General features: G+C 35.3%; 1 protein-coding gene across 3 annotated transcripts in view; it reads right to left on the bottom strand.

The window, feature by feature from the left end:
* The window catches only part of PRKCA (protein kinase C alpha), a 553,531-nt gene that overhangs the window by 126,157 nt on the left and 409,063 nt on the right, over positions 1-18,311 (bottom strand). For all 3 annotated transcript variants that reach the window (XM_044674183.1, XM_044674181.1, XM_044674182.1), the window contains exons 4-5: positions 16,424-16,535; positions 14,065-14,193 (exon numbers count right to left, since the gene is read on the bottom strand). In XM_044674183.1, the coding sequence (XP_044530118.1) occupies positions 14,065-14,193; positions 16,424-16,535 (241 nt within the window). The remainder of the gene's footprint in view (positions 1-14,064; positions 14,194-16,423; positions 16,536-18,311) is intronic.

The following is an 18,311-nucleotide window of genomic DNA, read 5'->3' as shown; positions in this document are numbered from 1 at the left end:
CTTCCATGCTATAAAGGGGTGAAATACCTCTCACTAAAACGCGAGCTGAGCAACCCACTACCCCCACCACCACCTACAGTGACAAAGCCAGCGCAAAAGAGTTAGAGCAAATTTGGGGCACCCATTAAGTCATTGGCAGCTCCAGAACCTGCTCCTGAGAGCAGCAAGACCTAAGACCCCAAGAGACTAAAGAACACAAGGACTTTGAACACAGACCCTGAGAGCAGGCTCGGCCGCGGAGATCACAGGCATGGACAAGGAACCTGAGCACAGGCACAGATCTTGACTGGGGACCCTGTGCAGAGGGGTGCATGACTGTGGAAGCAGTGCCCTGAGACTGTTAAAGAAGCTTCAGACAGAAGAACAAGCAAGGGGACCACCAGGACAACTAGATCTGAGACTTCAGGAGCATAAAGAGCTCAGAGAGACCCTGGGCGTGAGGATAAAGCTGAAAGGGCATGCAGCTCACAATGGCAAGCCAGACCCAGGAACCCCAGAAGAGAAAGATCAAGAAGAAACCTTTAATACTCAACAACTTTTACACAGAAAAAAATCCAGACAACAGAGCAAACAGCAGAGGAGAACAAACCAGTAACCATATCCAAACCTTCCCAAAAAAATGAAAACATGTCACAAGGTCTTGAAGAGTTCAAATCTGAGATTATGAGGAAGAGATCTGGCAAGAAAATAACAGTTTAAAAGTCAGAATTTTGCAATTGGAAAGTGAGGCAAGTAAATCTAAGACCAGAAATGACCAGATTGAAAAGGAAAACCAAAAGATTATAGCCGAAAACCAGTCTCTAAAGGCTAGAATTGGGAAAAAAGATGCCCCCAAATCAAAAGAACTGATAAGCAAATTGGAGACCAAAATCAAACAGCTGGAAAACAGGACAGACCAAATCGAAATGGAAAATCAAAAACTTATAGCAGAAAACCAGTCTCGAAAGAAAAGAATTGTGCAAGTAGAAGCCAATGATCTCTCAAGACAGCAAAAACAAATAAAACAAGGTCAAAAGACTGATAAAATAGAAGGAAACATGAAATATCTCAATGAAACAATGACAGATCAAGAAAATAGGTCTAGAAGAGAAAATCTGAGAATCATTAGTCTTCCTGAAAAAGCAGAAATTAATAGAAATTTGGACTCCATACTAAAAGAAATTATTCAGCAAAACTGCCCTGAAGTTCTACAACAAGAGGGCATTGAAAGGATCCATAGATCACCCTCTACACTAGACCCAGGAAAGACAATGCCCAAGAATATAATAGCCAAATTCAACAGCTTCCAAGTAAAAGAAAAAAATTTTACAAGAAGCCAGAAAGAGACAATTCAGATATCAAGGAGCATCAATCAGGATCACACAGGATCTGGCAGCCTCCATGCTAAGAGACCTCAAGGCTTGGAATATGATATTCAGAAATGCAAGAGAACTGGGTCTATAACCAAGGATCACCTACCCATCAACACTGACTATATACTTCCAGGGGAATGTTTGGGCATTCAACAAGATAGAAGATTTCCAAGTATTTGCACAGAAAAGACCAGGACTAAATGGAAAGTTTGATATCCAACCACAAAAATCAAGAGAAACATGAAAAGGTAAATGAGAAACAGAAGGAAAAGTAAGAAAACTCATATGTTTTAAATTTGCCTCTTTAAGGGCTTCAATAAGATCTAATTATTTGTATTCCTACGTGGAGAAATGTCATGTATAATTCTCTGTAGTGAACTCTATTCACTATTATAGTATTCACTATATTAGTAATTAGAAGAATTATTCATAGGGAGAGCTTGGAATACTAAATGGTCTAAGATGATACGGGGGTGGGTGGGAAAGAGGGGGGGGAATAGTAGAGGACACCAAGAGAAACTTGAATGAATAAGAAAAATAGGATATTCTATTATACACAAAGAGGGCATGGGAAAGGAAGGGATGAAAACTATTATAAGAAGGAGAGGAAGAGAGCATTAAGAGGTAATATTTAAACCTTGCTCTCAGTGTAATCAACCCGGAGAGGGAAGAGTAGCTTTATTATCCATTGGGATATAAAACTCTATCTAACCCTACTGAGAAAGTCAGAAGGGATAAACCCAGGGTAGCAGGGGAGTGGGGAGGTCAAAAAAGGGAGGGGAGAAGAAGGGGGAGGGAATTCATTAGGCCTTTAAAAATAAAAAGAGAGGAATAATAAGGGAGGGGGTAGAAAGGGTAGTTAATCAAGGGAGGGGATAAGGGATACCAGCTCAAAGCAAACCACTGGTTTAAAAGGAAATAGTTTAAGAAGGGATAGGAATAGGGGAGGATACAAAAATGTCAGCGAATGCACAACTGACAATTATAACTCTGAATGTGAACGGGATGAACTCCCTCATAAAACGGAAGCAAATAGCAGAGTGGATTAGAAACCAAAATCCTACCATATGTTGTCTACAAAAAACACATATGAGGTAGGTGGACATACACAAGTTTAAGGTTAAGGGCTTGAGCAAAATCTTTTGGGCATCAAATGAGAAAAAGAAGGCAGGAGTGGCTATTATGATTTCTGACAAAGCCAAAGTAAAAATAGATAAGATTAAAAAAGACAGGGAAGATCATTACATCCTGATTAAAGGCAGTATAAACAATGAGGAAATAACAGTGCTCAATATGTATGCACCAAATGGCATAGCATCCAAATTTGTAAAGGAGAAACTGGCAGAGCTCAAGAAGGAAATAGATAGTAAAACCATACTAGTGGGAGATCTAAATATTCCTCTTTCAGATCTAGATAAATCAAACCAAAAAATAAATAAGAAAGAGGTAAGAGAGGTGAATGAAGTCCTAGAAAAATTAGATTTAATAGATATGTGGAGAAAAATAAATAGGGACAAAAAGGAATAAACCTTCTTTTCAGCTGCACATGGTACATCCACAAAGATTGGCCATGTAATAGGGAATAGAAACATGGAAACAAATGCAAAAGAGCAAAAATAATAAATGTAACCTTCTCAGATCATAATGCAATGAAAACTATAATTAGTAAGGGACCTGGACAGGCAAATCAAAAACCAATTGGAAATTAAACAATATGATTCTTCAAAACCAATTTGTCAAAGAAGAAATCATAGAAACAATCAACAATTTCATTGAAGAGAATGACAATGATGAGACATCCTACCAAACTCTGTGGGATGCAGCCAAGGCAGTACTCAGGGGGAAATTAATATCCTTGAGTGCATATATTAACAAATTAGGGAAGGCAGAGATTAATGAATTGGGCATGCAACTTAAAAAATTAGAAAGTGAGCAAATTAAAAATTCCCAGATGAAAACTAAACCAGAAATACTAAAAATCAAGGGAGAAATTAGTAAAATTGAAAGTAAAAGAACTATTGAATTAATGAATAAGACTAGAAGCTGGTATTTTGAAAAAAACAGATAAAATAGACAAAGTACTGGTCAATCTAAATTTAAAAAAGAAAAGAAGGAAACCAAATTGACAGTATCAAAGATGAAAAGGGAGACCTCACCACCAATGAAGGGGAAATTAAGGCAATCATTAAAAACTATTTTGCCCAATTATATATCAATAAATATAGCAATCTATGAGATATGGATGAATACTTACAAAAATATAAATTGCCTAGATTAACAACAGAAGAAATAGAATACCTAAATAATCCCATATCAGAAAAAGAAATTGAACAAGCCATCAAAGAATTCCCTAAGAAAACATCGCCAAGGCCTGATGGATTCGCAAGTGAATTCTATCAGACATTCAAAGAGCAACTAATCCCAATACTATACAAATTATTTGATATGATAAGCAAAGAAGGAGTCCTACCAAATTCCTTTAATGACACAAATATGATACTGATTCCAAAGCCAGGGAGATCAAAAACAGAGAAAGAAAACTACAGACCAATCTCCCTAATGAACATAGATGCAAAAAATCTTAAATAGAATACTAGCAAAGAGACTCCAGCAAGTGATCAAGAGGATCATCCACCATGATCAGGTGGGATTCATACCAGGAATGCAAGGATGGTTCAACATTAGGAAAACCATCCACATAATTGACCATATCAACAGTCTAACAAATAAAAGTCACATGATTATCTCAATAGATGCTGAAAAAGCCTTTGACAAAATACAGCATGCATTCCTATTGAAAACACTGGAAAGTATAGGAATAGAAGGACCTTTCCTAAAAACAATAAACAGTATATACCTAAAACCATCAACAAGTATCATATGCAATGGGGATAAATTAGGAGCATTTCCAATAAGATCAGGAGTGAAACAAGGATGCCCATTATCACCTCTATTATTTAATATTGTACTAGAAACACTAGCAGTAGCAATTAGAGAAGAAAAAGAAGTTGAAGGTATCAAAATAGGCAATGAGGAGACTAAGCTATCTCTCTTTGCAGATGATATGATGGTCTATTTCAAAAATCCTAGAGAATCAACTAAGAAGCTTGTAAAAATAATCAACAACTTTAGCAAAGTGGCAGGATACAAAATAAATGCACATAAATCATCAGCATTTTTATAAACCTCCAACACATCACAACAGCAAGAAGTAGAAAGACAGACACCATTTAAAATCACCCTAGACAACATAAAACACATAGGAATCTATTTACCAAAACAAACACAGGAATTATAGGAAAACAACTACAAAACACTTTCCAAACAATTAAAACTAGATCTAAACAATTGGAAAAACATTGATTGCTAATAGGATGAGCTAACATAATAAAAATGACCATTCTACCCAAATTAATTTACCTATTTAGCACCATACCTATCAAACTACCAAAAAACTTCTTTACTGAATTAGGAAAAACTATAACAAATTTCATTTGGAACAACAAAATGTCAAAAATATCAAGGGAAATAATGAAAAAAAATGTGAAGGAAGGGGGCCTAGCAGTACCAGATATTAAACTATACTATAAAGCAGCAGTCATTAAATCTATATGGTACTGGCTAAGAGACAGAAGGGAGGATCAGTGGAATAGACTTGGGGTAAATGATGTCAGCAAGACAGTGTATGATAAACCCAAAGAGCCCAACTTTTGGGACATGAATCCACTATTTGACAAAAACTGCTGGGAAATTTGGAAAACAATATGGGAGAGATTAGGTTTAGATCAACATCTCACACCCTACACCAAGATAAATTCAGAATGGGTGAATGACTTAAATATAAAGAAGGAAACTATAAGAAAATTAGCTGAACATAGAATAGTATACCTGTCAGATTTTTGGGAAAGGAAAGATTTTAAAACCAAGCAAGAGTTAGAGAAAATGACAAAATGTAAATTAAATGGTTTTGGTTATATTAAACTAAAAAGCTTTTGTACAAACAAAAACAATGCAGCCAAAATCAGAAGGGAAACAACAAATTGGGAAAAAATCTTTATAACAAAAAACTCTCACAGGGGTCTGATTACTCAAATATACAAGGAGTTAAATCAATTGTATAAAAAAATCAAGCCATTCCCCAATTGATAAATGGGCAAGGGATAGGAATAGGCAATTTTCAGACAAAGAAATAAAAACTATCAATAAGCACATGAGAAAGTGTTCTAAATCTATAATAATTAGAGAAATGTAAATCAAAACAACTCTGAGATATCACCTCACAATTAGCAGATTGGCTAAAATGATAGAAGGGGGAAGAGTAATGAATGTTGGAGGTGATGTGGCAAAATTGGGATGTTAATGCACTGCTGGTGGAGTTGTGAACTGATCCAACCATTCTGGCTGGCAATTTGGAGCTATGCTCATAGGGCTATAAAAGAATGCCTGTCCTTTGATCCAGCCATACCATTGTTGGGTTTGTACCCCAAAGAGATCATAGATAAACCGACTTGTACAAATATATTTATAGCTGTGCTTTTTGTGGTGGCAAAAAACTGGAAAGCAAGGGTATTTCCTTCAATTGAGCAATGGTTGAACAAATTGTGGTATCTGCTGGTGATGGAATACTATTGTGCTCAAAGGAATAATAAACTGGAGGAATTCCATGTGAACTGGAAAGACCTCCATGAATTGATGCAGAGTGAAAGAGTAGAGCCAAAAGAACATTGTACACAGAGACCGATACAAAGTTGTAAAATAGAATGTAATGGACTTCTGAACTAGCAGCAATGCAATGACCCAGGACAATTCTGAGGGCCTTATGGTAAAGAACGCTACCTATATTCAGAGGAAGAACTGCAGGAATGGAAACACAGAAGAAATACAACTGCTCGAACACATGGGTTGAGGCAGACATGATTGGGGATGTAGACTTGAAAGTACCACACCAATGTAACTATCAATAATATGGAAATAGTTCTTGATCAATGACACATGTTAAAACCAGTGGAAATGCACATAGGCTATGGAGGGGGGAGGTCGGGAGGTGAAGGGGAAAGTAAGAGTATGAACCATGTAACCATGTTAACTTTTCTAAAAAATAAATATGATTAAATGTAAAAAAAACCCGGAAAGTCATTTAATCTCTTTTTCTCTTAGTTTCCTTAATTGTAAAATGGATATAATGGCACATACCTTCCAGGGTTATTAAGAGGATCAAATCAGCCAGTATCTGTAAAAGTGGTCATCATTGTGCTATGCTTCCTTCTTTACCTTTCTACTGTCTTTCACCATAATTTAGTCTCACATCCTATTGAATTATCCACCCAGGCCATCTCACCTTTTGATCTGCTTCTCTCTACCTGGTCCAGCACTCTGCACAATGGAACTGAGAAATGGATCTCCATAATTGGCTTTTCACCCAGATTCATTTATCTTTGGAGCTCCTATTTTAATGCCTAAACTAGTTTATGGGTGACACAGTCTATACAAACTAGATTATACTGACCATGATAGCTACTGACTGTACCTAAACACCAGACCATGTTTCAACTTCACATGCAACCCAGCTATCTATTCTAGTCATTCCACTGCCTCCATCATCTCTTCCTTCCTCAGAACAAAACTCCCTTCCCTGGTCTCCTTTCTGCTACCTGTTCCCCTTTAGAATGTAGGCTTCTTAAGGGCAAGGACTTAATATTTTATTATCTTTGCATCTTCAGAGCCATCTAGTAAGTACTTAATTTTGCTAATTCATTGATTTGGACTAAAATCATATGGAAAAAAGGGTCTTTGACAAGTTTCCAAGTGACTCAGAGCACTAGGCATTTTGCTTCCCTGGAGAGCTATTTCCTCTTATTATATGGTAGAGCAAGTACTTATCCACTGGCAGAATAAGTTATTGAAGTCAGATCTATCATTCCCTGTAGAAAAGGTCAACAATTCAAATAAATCAACTAGATTTAGAAGAAAGATAATTGCTATTTACAAAGCCAGATTTCACATTTGTATATAAGTCCAGAACCACAAAAAAAAAAATTCAGGTTTGAGATACTGAATAAGTACTTATTTTCTGTCCTTTTCACTAAATGTGTGTGTGTGGGGGGAGCTTTATCCTAGGATGCAGAAATACCTAAGGAGTAATGAATGGAAATTATCTGAGGATAAGAATTCTTTTAATACAGCAGAACTAATTATTTGACTAAAGATTTTTTTAACTAAAAAGAAAATGATGTTAAAGACAAACTTCTTGTGCTGGAGTTGAAGGATCATACAATTTGGAACTAGATGGGGCCATAGAAGTCATCTACTCCAACCCCCTAATTTTAGAAATAAGGAAAGTGGAGCTGAGAGAAAAGTCAATTAATAATATCACCTAAGGGATGAAGCTAATGTTCTCTGTCTCAAAATTGAGTGCAATTTCCCCTCCATGGCAGAGATGTTTCTCAAACAAATGGACAAGAAAAACCACATCAAGTGTACCTGATCTCAGTAGTAATCATATAGACAAGGTTTCATTTTAGCAAGTTGTCTCCAAATAATTCCCTTTCCTGTAAATGAATATCTAAGTCGAATTCTTTAATTAATAAAATTTATTATTTATTATAATAAAAATAAAAATAAAATGAATTTAAAATTAAAAAATAAGAAAATAATTAGGATAATAAATGATATTAAAAAGAAAAATATGTTTATATCAATAGATAACAGACAAAATACAATACTTATTTTTATAAAATTCAAAAACTCTAAAAAATATAAATATAGAAATATTTTTAAATGATAAAAAGTATCTATCTAAAACCAAATGCTAGCATTAAAGGTATTGGGGAAATACTAAAAACTTTCCCAATAAATACAGCAATGGTGCAAGGATTCCTGATGTAGTTCTAGAAATACTAGGAATTGCACTGAGATTAGAAAGAAACTAAGGACAAAAAGGTAGGTACAGAGAATACGAAGCTCTTGCTTTCTACTGATTACATGGTGGCTTAATTAAAACATATTAGACAACCAGAGAAGAAACTGAGACAATGAATAGCTTTAGTTAAGTTGTAGGATATAAAATAAACACAAAAATCAATAGTATTTCTAAAATAGTAATAACAAAAGCACAAAGCAATAGTAGAAAAGGAAAATCACATTCAAGATAACTACAAAATTCAAAAATATCTTGGATTTAATTTACCAAAATAGCTGTAAAGATAAAATTATAAAATGCTCCTTAAAGAAATGAAAGAACAACTTAAATAATTGAATGTATATTCAGGGCTCATAGCTGTATTAATATAACAAAAATGATAATACTATCAAAGTGAACTTACAGAGATTTAGGTCTAATCAAACCACCAAAGGGACATTTTATAAAATACGAACAAATAATAAATTCATCTGCAGAAACAAAAGGAATGAATAGACAAAGAAGCCAAACACAGGGCCCACAACACTCACAAATGTGTCCCTAAACATATTCAAATATATTTGGGAAATATTTTATTATACAATAAAACATTATGTTTTTATATTACATTTTAAAGCTAAATATGTCACCCATAGGGATCCTTATGTATAGTTTAATGGCCCCAAGAGTTGAGATTGATACCACTGATCTAGACTTTTTTCCTATTTAGAATTCATATTTTATTGAAGTTAAAAAATTATAACCAGATAATATGGATAAAGTAAACAATTTTAAAACTTTACTATACAGTACTCTTTTTTTCACTGGTTTTCACTAATATAACAGAGGGTTCTTGTCTAAAGTTGTCCAGCTAAGCCAATCATCTTGGGATTCTTTAACAAGTTAGCTCCTCAGTATTTAGAATTTCTTCCCAGAAACATTCATATATTATATTGGAAAACATTCATATTTTATTCAAGAAATACTCAAGTTTTATACAGGATATACAAAGGGAAATATTATATATAAAGGAGGAATAGTCAGACATCAAACTATTTTAAAGAGAGTAAGCATCAAAACCCTATTGTACTAGCTTAAATAAAATAAAACAAAAAAAAAACTAGATCAGTAGAAAAGACTAGATAAGGAAGAATAAATAATGGACCTTAATAACTCAGTATTTTAGAAATCCTCTAACATAAATTATCAGGAAAAGAATTGTCTACATGATAAGAATAGATGGAAAAACTGAAAAGCAGTGTGGAAAAATTAGGTCTGGACCAAAATTCTATACTACATTTCCCGATAAAATTACAAATACATATTTGACCTAAATATACAGATCTTAAATACACACAAAAGCAATGAAAAGCAAAGCCAATCACATAACTTCACAACTATGGGCAACGAGTGAATTCTTAACTAAAAAAGGAATAGAAGTGATTATAAACAATAAATAAAATAGAAAATGTTGCCATGAAATTGCAAACTTTCTGCATGAATAAAATTAATGTGACTAAAATGGGGGGAAAGATGGCTAACTGGGAGGAAAAAGAGTCTGGTATCTAAAAAATGAAAGATGGTCATAATTTAACAATTAACAAAAGATTTACTTAGAGAAATCAGAAGAAGGATATTCAGAACAGGGCAAGATATTTATTGAGGTTACAGTCTTGACTCAGCTGAACAAGGTTTTCAAGTTTCGTCATCTTCCTTTCTGTAAGACTCAAGAAATAGCCCACTTGACCATCCTTTTATCCTCAGACAACCAGAAACTTATATCAATAGCTTGAGTCTTACTTCCCTGAATCAATCAAGTCTCTAAGGCACTTTCAATGTCCTTGAAAGAAAAACTAGCCTAATGTGAATGGAGTAATGTCTTAGGAAAAGCTTGACCAGTATATGGTTGGAGCATGCAAGGGAGTGAGAATGGTGGGAGGGAATAGTGGTAAATATTCGTCCTTCTACAAACCCAAGTAGTTGCCCTAAATAATTCTGGCTTCTTTTCATGTTTTAAAAGTGCCCAGATAACCTAATGAATGAAAACCCTGTCCCTTTAAGATAACTACTAAGACATAAATTAGCTTCTATAATAGATAATGTTAGTACATTCAATATGGATTTTGACCTTTGAAATATGCCTCACAATTGTTCTCAGTTATATATTCAGTCCTGATCCATCTGTTCACTTTGATATGGCTCTGAGAAACTGTCAGGGCCCTTGGCAGTCATAGGCAAGATTAGAAATTTAGTCACATTACCATGGACTTTTTCTATTGCTCTTCCATTTATTCTTTCCTTAATCAGGGTTGGTCCCAAGGTACAACAAATTGACTTTGATAAAATAGCAGATAACATATTCTGAAGTATCTTACACTTCAGAATTTGGAGGGTAGAAGGATAAATGCAGGAGATGTCAGAAATAGTTTGTTAAGTCTAGGCAAGTACTAGCTCTTGGAAAGCTCACAACAATCTAACTCATGCTTCTCTGAACAAGGTGGTTTGTTTGTCTACAAGTTCAGGGAGACTACTGTTTTTCTCAGCTAACATGGCAGTCACAAGGGGAAAGTTTTGAGAAAAGGGAACTGTCAGAGCTGTAACTAGTAATATTTTCACCTGGGACAAAAATGTTTGGAACTGAAGTGGAATGTGAGACAATGCAGTGGTCCAGTCAATTGTAGGTATCACAGTGCTAGCATGAGGTAGACCAATACTCATCTGCATAAGTGTTGCAACTGAAAAGATGGTCCTTCAAAAGAAGAATCAAGGTAGATGCACCCTGAGGTTAGTGGCCTGGGGCAGTACAAGGGGAGGAATAACGAAAGTGGTTACGGTGGGAAGGAAGCATACTTCCTGGATAGCAGTAACCCTGAAATAAAGCTCCAGAAGCTCTGAACTGGTGTGCTGGGTCACTCTCACTTGCAGTATCAGCTGTAGCTTATTCCAAAAGAAGGTGAGCTAGATGATTCCCTTAGGACATGGAAAATTCAGAACTACAGATTGGATTGCCCTAGTACTATTAGTTTTCAGCTTGATAACAGTTATCCCAGAAAAAAATGATGCTAGGCATGCTTGTGTAAAGCTAAGGATAGAGAGATCTATCCAATCACATGAACTGTCTACCTGGCTTTAAAGAATACAGTCAGAAACCAGATGATCTTAAGTTATATTTCTATGGATGCTGCCCTTTTGACTAATGTCAGATAAATTATTTCACCCAAAGTTCATCTTTAGTTTTGGCATTCCTAGGTTCACTTAAGAGATAAGAAAAGAGATAAGTCCTTCTGGTGCTACTATCCCACAATTTGCATTTGAAAAGATCTAAGGTGATAAAGTATAAACTAGGGTCAAAGACAGTGAGTGGCAAGTGTGTCAAAATTCGCCAAAAAAAACTGAGCGTAACTCGGGTGGTGTGTCACTTCAAGAAAAAAACCATAATTTTGTGATACTTATAGTTTAAATAACAAAAATGTATAATTATAATATATAATTGTACTTAATAAACCAAAACAGGTAAATTAATATAGATAGAATTGTCATCTATAGAGCACAGAGTGTCTATACTACACTACAGCAAATGTTCATCCTAGGCATGCAGCCCCATATTTCTCTGTATGCGGTCGCATGTGGCCACGTGTCATTGAAAATGACTACATGTGTTAGTGCTGACACGCATGTCATAGGTTTGCCATCACCAGTCTAAGAACATCAATTAAACTGTGACAAAAGGGCAACTATGTGGCATAGTCTATAGGGAGCCAGGCAGTCCTGAGTTTAAATCTAGTCTCACACTTCCTAGCTGAGTGACTAGGTAGATTACTTAACCCCAACTGCCTAGAAAACTCTTCTGCTTGGAACCAATCCTAAAACAGAAGGTCGTATGTGTGTTTTTTTAAAACAAAACAAAACTGTGACTTAAGAGAGTCAGGAAGGGAAAGCAGCACAGGGGTCAAGAAATCAGAATTCAAGTTCTCTAAGGTCAAGCTAAATATAAATGATCTATTTTATCAAAAGCTCTGTAATTAAAATTTATGTTAACCCTTCCAAAACTCTTTGTAGGTAAATGAAAAACCACTTCAAATATTAAGAGAATTGTTTCTCTCTCACTAAAATTTCACCAAGAAGGTGTATCCAATTTCCTTCTGCCCCCAAGCCATGGCTGAGGAGCTGGAAGGCAATTTTGACTAAATATCACCTTCAATGCTTCACAGTGCTGTGGAGCTTGGGTTTCTTAAGCCTATGTTGGCAGAAAGCAAGCTGAGAAGGTCCATGTAAATAGAGAGGATTTGAGCATGGGCTTAGGGTCCTCTGAGGCCAAGCCTAAGCAAATACAGATTGGTGAATTATCAGAAAGATAGCTGTCAAGAGATGGAGGATTTTAGGTCACAGTCACTCCTAAAGGCCATCTACTCAGATGGAAAAAAGGCTGAGAAATAAATTAGTGAAGGAAAACACACACACACACACACACACACACACACACACACACACATACACACACACTCTGCAATTGCAGGTCTTTTCAGATGTTCAAATATTAAAGAAGTTATTAACCAAGGTATGCTGTTCAATAGACATGTGCTTTAAGCAAGTCCACAGAATCAAATCCTCTTAGGGAACAGAGTCAGTCAAAAGCCCAAATGGGACAACTGTCAGGAAAGTAAATTTTTCCAAAACATAAAATCTGCTATAAATGGACAGGGTGGGAAAAAAAACAAAAAACAAACAAACAAACAAACAAACAAAAACCAAAAACCCTGCAACTATATAATGACAATATGGAGTAATAGAAAGAGAACTGGAATTTTAATCAGGAAGCCTTTGGTTTAGGTGCTACTTCTGATACATATAGTAACCTTAATCAAATCTCTTAGCCTTTTAGTGTCCCAAGCAACTCTCTCAAGCAATGCTGCAGTTTCCTATCAGAAGTTCTTTATACCAAAGAAATAAACCCCTCTCATTTTACAGAGGAGGAAGGTAACACTTGGTGAGGTGATTTTCCCACTGTCATCAAACTAGTTAGTGAGGGAGGTAGGACTAGAATCTAGGTCTCCCCTGATTCAGTTCTTTTTCCATTACCCTGTATAATCCATTTGTATGAGATTCACATAATAGCATTTGAAAGAGGACACATATATATATTTTTTCATTTCTGTAATCTCTGAGTTGCGTTTTACAAATTGAAATTTTGATACAAAGTCTTCAGAAAAAGGAAAATTAAGGCTTTCCTAGGGAAAGTTTTCTCTGGAGCCACTTTAGCAATTGGCCTGTATGATTTCTCCTCTTCAAATCCAGTTTTCAATTCAAATCAACAAACAGCTGTTAGGAAACTACTATGACCCCTGGAAATACAAAGACAAAAAAAATTCCTTCTCTGACTTCAAGGAACTAACCACAGTCTAATCAGGGGCAAGTAAAAATATAATTACAAAAAATGTGGAAAGTAAATGTAAAGTAATTTGAGAGGAGGAGGGAGGCCACTTACAAATGGGAGTATCAGGAAAAGCATTATATAGGAGGGGGAAACTGAGCTAAGCTCTAAAGGGAGCTAAGTACTCCCAAAGATAGAAGAGTGATACTCTAAGCATAAGGGATCTTTCTTGATTTAAGTGAATTCAATTCAATTCATTGTAATTCAATTCCGCACATATTTATTAACAATAACTATCTCTTTGCAATATTAAAATAATGAAGAGCATACATCTAATATGCCTTTTGGAAAACATTAATTCATAAACATAATTGGAAGACAAATGGGCTGATAACAAGGAAGAACCCCATTAAGTTATAGAAAACACTGCAGCCATATCTTACCTGTGACATGTAATTTTTCAGCTGTGACTTCTGCTTTCAGATAAATTCTCCCTCTTTTTTCTGTATGATCCATTCCACAGAGGCTTGGAACATTTATTACACATTGTTTGTGAACATTCATATCACAGGCTGTGAATGTTTAAAAAAGGCAAAGAAATGATGCATGCAGAGCAGCATTACCATATTCACAATGTTCTTACCTCTGAATAGAAGTAACAAATTAGTTTTCTTTTAACTTGAAAATTTTCTATAATGTTTTTGTTCATATAACAGACTCTTAAACAAAAATCATTTATAATTCCTGGAATTATCTGTGATAACATTCTTATACCATATGTGTCCAATATATTTTTGGAACTTACGAAGAAAGATTACTTTGGGGATCTTAGAAAGAGTAAATGATTAGAATTCATAAGAGAAATGTCAGGTTTATATCCTAAACTTTTCTGGCATTACCTTTCTAAATAAATTTAATTCCCAATTAGACTACTTTGTGGACTGTCAACAGTGATAGCTGTTGGAAGAACAAAACTAACTTGGGTAGCAAAAAAAGAGTATAGGCAAATTAAAAATATACATGGCTCTGCATGAATGATATTCCAATTATTTAAAAGGAGACTACTCACTGCTAAGGAATCCACCCAAATTTCATCAATGTAAAAATTTTAATTTGATATTTCAGGTCCTCTACAATCTAGTTCAAATCTGTCTTTCCAGTAAGATTTCATATTACTCTCTTTCTGGTAATTTACCCTTTATGTTCCAGCCAAAACGAACTATTGTTATCTAGTCTTTTTTTTTTTTTTAGTCTGTATTTCCCCTCCACTGTCCATTTGTACAAGCTACTCCATTTATCTTATAACACATTCCCCCTCCCAGTCTTCACCAGATAAAATCCTTTCTTTTCCTTCAAGGGCATCAGGAGTAACAAATAATAAGAAAATTTCCAAAATACACCTTATATAAAAATGATCTCACCATCTTCAAATTTTTAAGCACACTTTCTTCTTTCTTCTGACACTAATTTACCCCTATCACATTTTGTATCATATATCTTTGCATTTTTACATACTGCATTCTTTATCATAGACCATAAATTCCTTGAGGGCAAGTACTATCCCATTTTTCATCTTTGCAGTCCCAGTACTAGTATGGCACATGACTCATAGAAAGCCTATAATAACTATCTGGAGAATTCAATTGAAAAGAAATGTGTAAGATATAAAGATATAAAATTCTGCTTTTACACATAATGAAAAGTTTACTCTCATATAAGCAGCCAATATTAAAAACTCTCTTATAAGGCTTATTCAAATAAGTCACTGAGTTTTGGAGGAGACACTAAGTTTTCAAAGGTGATGCTGCTAAAGTATGAGCTCTGGTAGGCTGTACAAAGCTGGGAAAATCTATAAGTATGGTTGATGATTAACCATCATTGGAGGACTAGCCCAGCTAAATTTTGGGAGGTTCATGATTAGAAAGCTGACTACTAGAAGATATATATGTATACATACAGGCTTAGCAGCTAATATACCTATTTGCAAAGGGCACAGAGGCACTGGGATCTATGTTGTTTAAAGGACTCCCAAATATTCCTGAGATCATAGATGGCTTTGATATGCTAAACATAATTAAGCTATCTAACCAAGTTCTATTATTTTGACTAAAAAATATTAAAGAACACCATCTTTACATATAAATAAGAGAGTTTGTTTGGCTCAAAATTAATGAATTAATTCAATAAGCCTGAAATTCAAAGCACCATAAATTTTGCCCTTTTCGATTTGGTTTCCTTTTAATGAGGTCATATAAAAAAGCTGAACTTTAAATACACAGAAAAAACCTCAGCCTTATCGGTTGAATACAAGTGATCCAGTTCACCTCAGAGAGCATATGTCCCTCCTCGGTATCTCAATAGACTATTTTTCTGTTAACTTTGTGCATTTACTAACTGTTTCTGGTATATTCCAATTAAATAGTTGAAACTTAGTAGTTTGAGCCAGTAGTAAATAAAAAAGCCAAAAAAGATGGTTAACACTTGTAATCCCTACTATGGGGGAGGCCAAGGCTGTGGATCACTTCAGCTTAGGAATAGTGAGCAGCAGTAGGGCAGAAGTCTACCAGGTGTTCACATTAAGTTCAGCATCAATATGGTGAACTCTTTTATTTATTTTACATCTCTTATTAACTAGTATTGTCCAGTGAAAATCCTAAGCCCTTAATAAATATGCTTTTCATAATTCAATACTCTTAAAAAACCTTTTGCGATTTGCAAGCAAACAATTCTTGAAATAGGAACAATTCATTGTCTTGTGCTTTCATTACCTAATAGACCCTTTGAGATGAAAGGAAAACTTACTGTCACATTTCATTCCTTGATGTAGAAGTCCATAGAGCAGTGAGCCACAGTGGTCACAAAATGTGGGGCTTCCATATGTGTGGATTTTAAACTTGTGCTTACTTCTGGGGTCCTAATAAAAGAAGAAACAAAGGAACCATCCAATTTAATGAAGTGGTCATATTTTTTTCTCCAGTAAACATAATCAAGTGAACCATCTGCCACCTTCACAGTAGAACCATTATTTGCTGAAGTGTTTACCATTTAAATACTTTCTTTTCTTTCTTTAGAATAATACTGGGTCAATCTCTATTTCTCAGATTTATTTATTTATTTAAACCTCATTTCTTTTGTCTTGGAATCAAGCACTAAAAATCAGTTCCAAGGCAGAAGAGCAGTGAAGGCTAGGGAATTGGAATTATAACGAGGGTCATACAGCTAGGAATCATCTGAGGTTACATTTGAATCCAGGTCCTTCTGACTCAAGACCTATCTCTCTGTCCACTAAGCCCTCTAGCTGTCCCCATTGTGCTATTTAAGTCCTCAATTGTATTTCTTTTTTTCTTTTATATGATTGTTCCATCATTTCCATCCATATCATCAAAAAAATCTTGTTTACCAAATAAACTTTGTTATAGTTTTTTCTAATGTAGTAAAAAAGGTTTTTGGTAGTTTGATAGGTATGGCACTAAATAAGTAAACTAAATTGGGTAGAATGATCATTTTTATTATGTTAGCTCATCCTACCCATGAGCACTCAATGTTTGTCCAATTGTTTAGATCTAGTTTTACTTTTTTGGAAAGTGTTTTGTAGTTATGTTCGTATAATTCCTATATTTGTTTTGGTAGATAGATTCCTAAGTACTTTATATTGTCTAAGGTAATTTTTTTTTGCTTTTTTTTTATTCTTTTCTTTTTTTTAACATTTATTAATATTCATTTTTAACATGGTTACATGATTCATGCTCCACCTTTCCCCTTCAACCCCCCCTCCTGCACCCCCCCCACCCATGGCCGATGCGCATTTCCACTAGTTTTGTCATGTGTCCTTGATCAAGACCAATTTCCAAATTGTTGGTAGTTGCATTGGTGTGGTAGTTTCGAGTCCACACCCTCAATCACGTCCACCCCGACCCATGCGTTCAAGCAGTTGTTTTTCTTATATGTTTCCTCTCCTGCAGTCCTTCCTCTGAATGTGGGTAGCTTTCTTTACCATAAATCCCTCAGAATTGTCCTGGGTCATTGTATTGCTGCTGGTACAGAGGTCCATTACATTCAATTTTACCACAGTATATCAGTCTCTGTGTACAGAGTTCTTCTGGCTCTGCTCCTTTCGCTCTGCATCAGTTCCCGGAGGTCTCTCCAGTTCGCCTGGAACTTCTCCAGTTTATTATTCTTTTTAGCACAATAGTATTCCATCACCCGCATATACAACAGTTTGTTCAGCCATTCCCCAATTGAAGGACATACCCTCCTTTTCCAATTTGTTGCCACCACAAAACGCGCAGCTATGAATATTTTTGTACAAGTCTGTATATCTATGATCTCTTTGGGGTACAAACCCAGCAATGGTATGGCTGGAACAAAGGGAAGGCATTCTTTTATAGCCCTTTGAACATGATTCCAAATTGCCAGCCAGAATGGCTGGATCAGTTCACAGCTCCACCAGCAATGCATTAATGTCCCAATTTTGCCACATCCCCTCCAACATTCATTACTCTCCCCTTCTTTCATTTTAGCCAATCTGCTAGGTGTGAGGTGATACCTCAGAGTTGTTTTTATTTGCATTTCTCTAATTATTAGAGATTTGGAACACTTTCTCATGTGCTTATTGATACTTTTGATTTCTTTACCTGAAAATTGCCTATTCATGTCTCTTGCCCATTTATCAATTGGGGAATGGCTTGAT

The sequence above is a fragment of the Gracilinanus agilis genome, chromosome 4 (genome assembly GCF_016433145.1).
Source record: "Gracilinanus agilis isolate LMUSP501 chromosome 4, AgileGrace, whole genome shotgun sequence".
Lineage (NCBI taxonomy): Eukaryota > Metazoa > Chordata > Mammalia > Didelphimorphia > Didelphidae > Gracilinanus > Gracilinanus agilis.
Note: the sequence above shows the minus strand (reverse complement) of the source record. Positions and strands in the feature narration are given on the sequence as shown.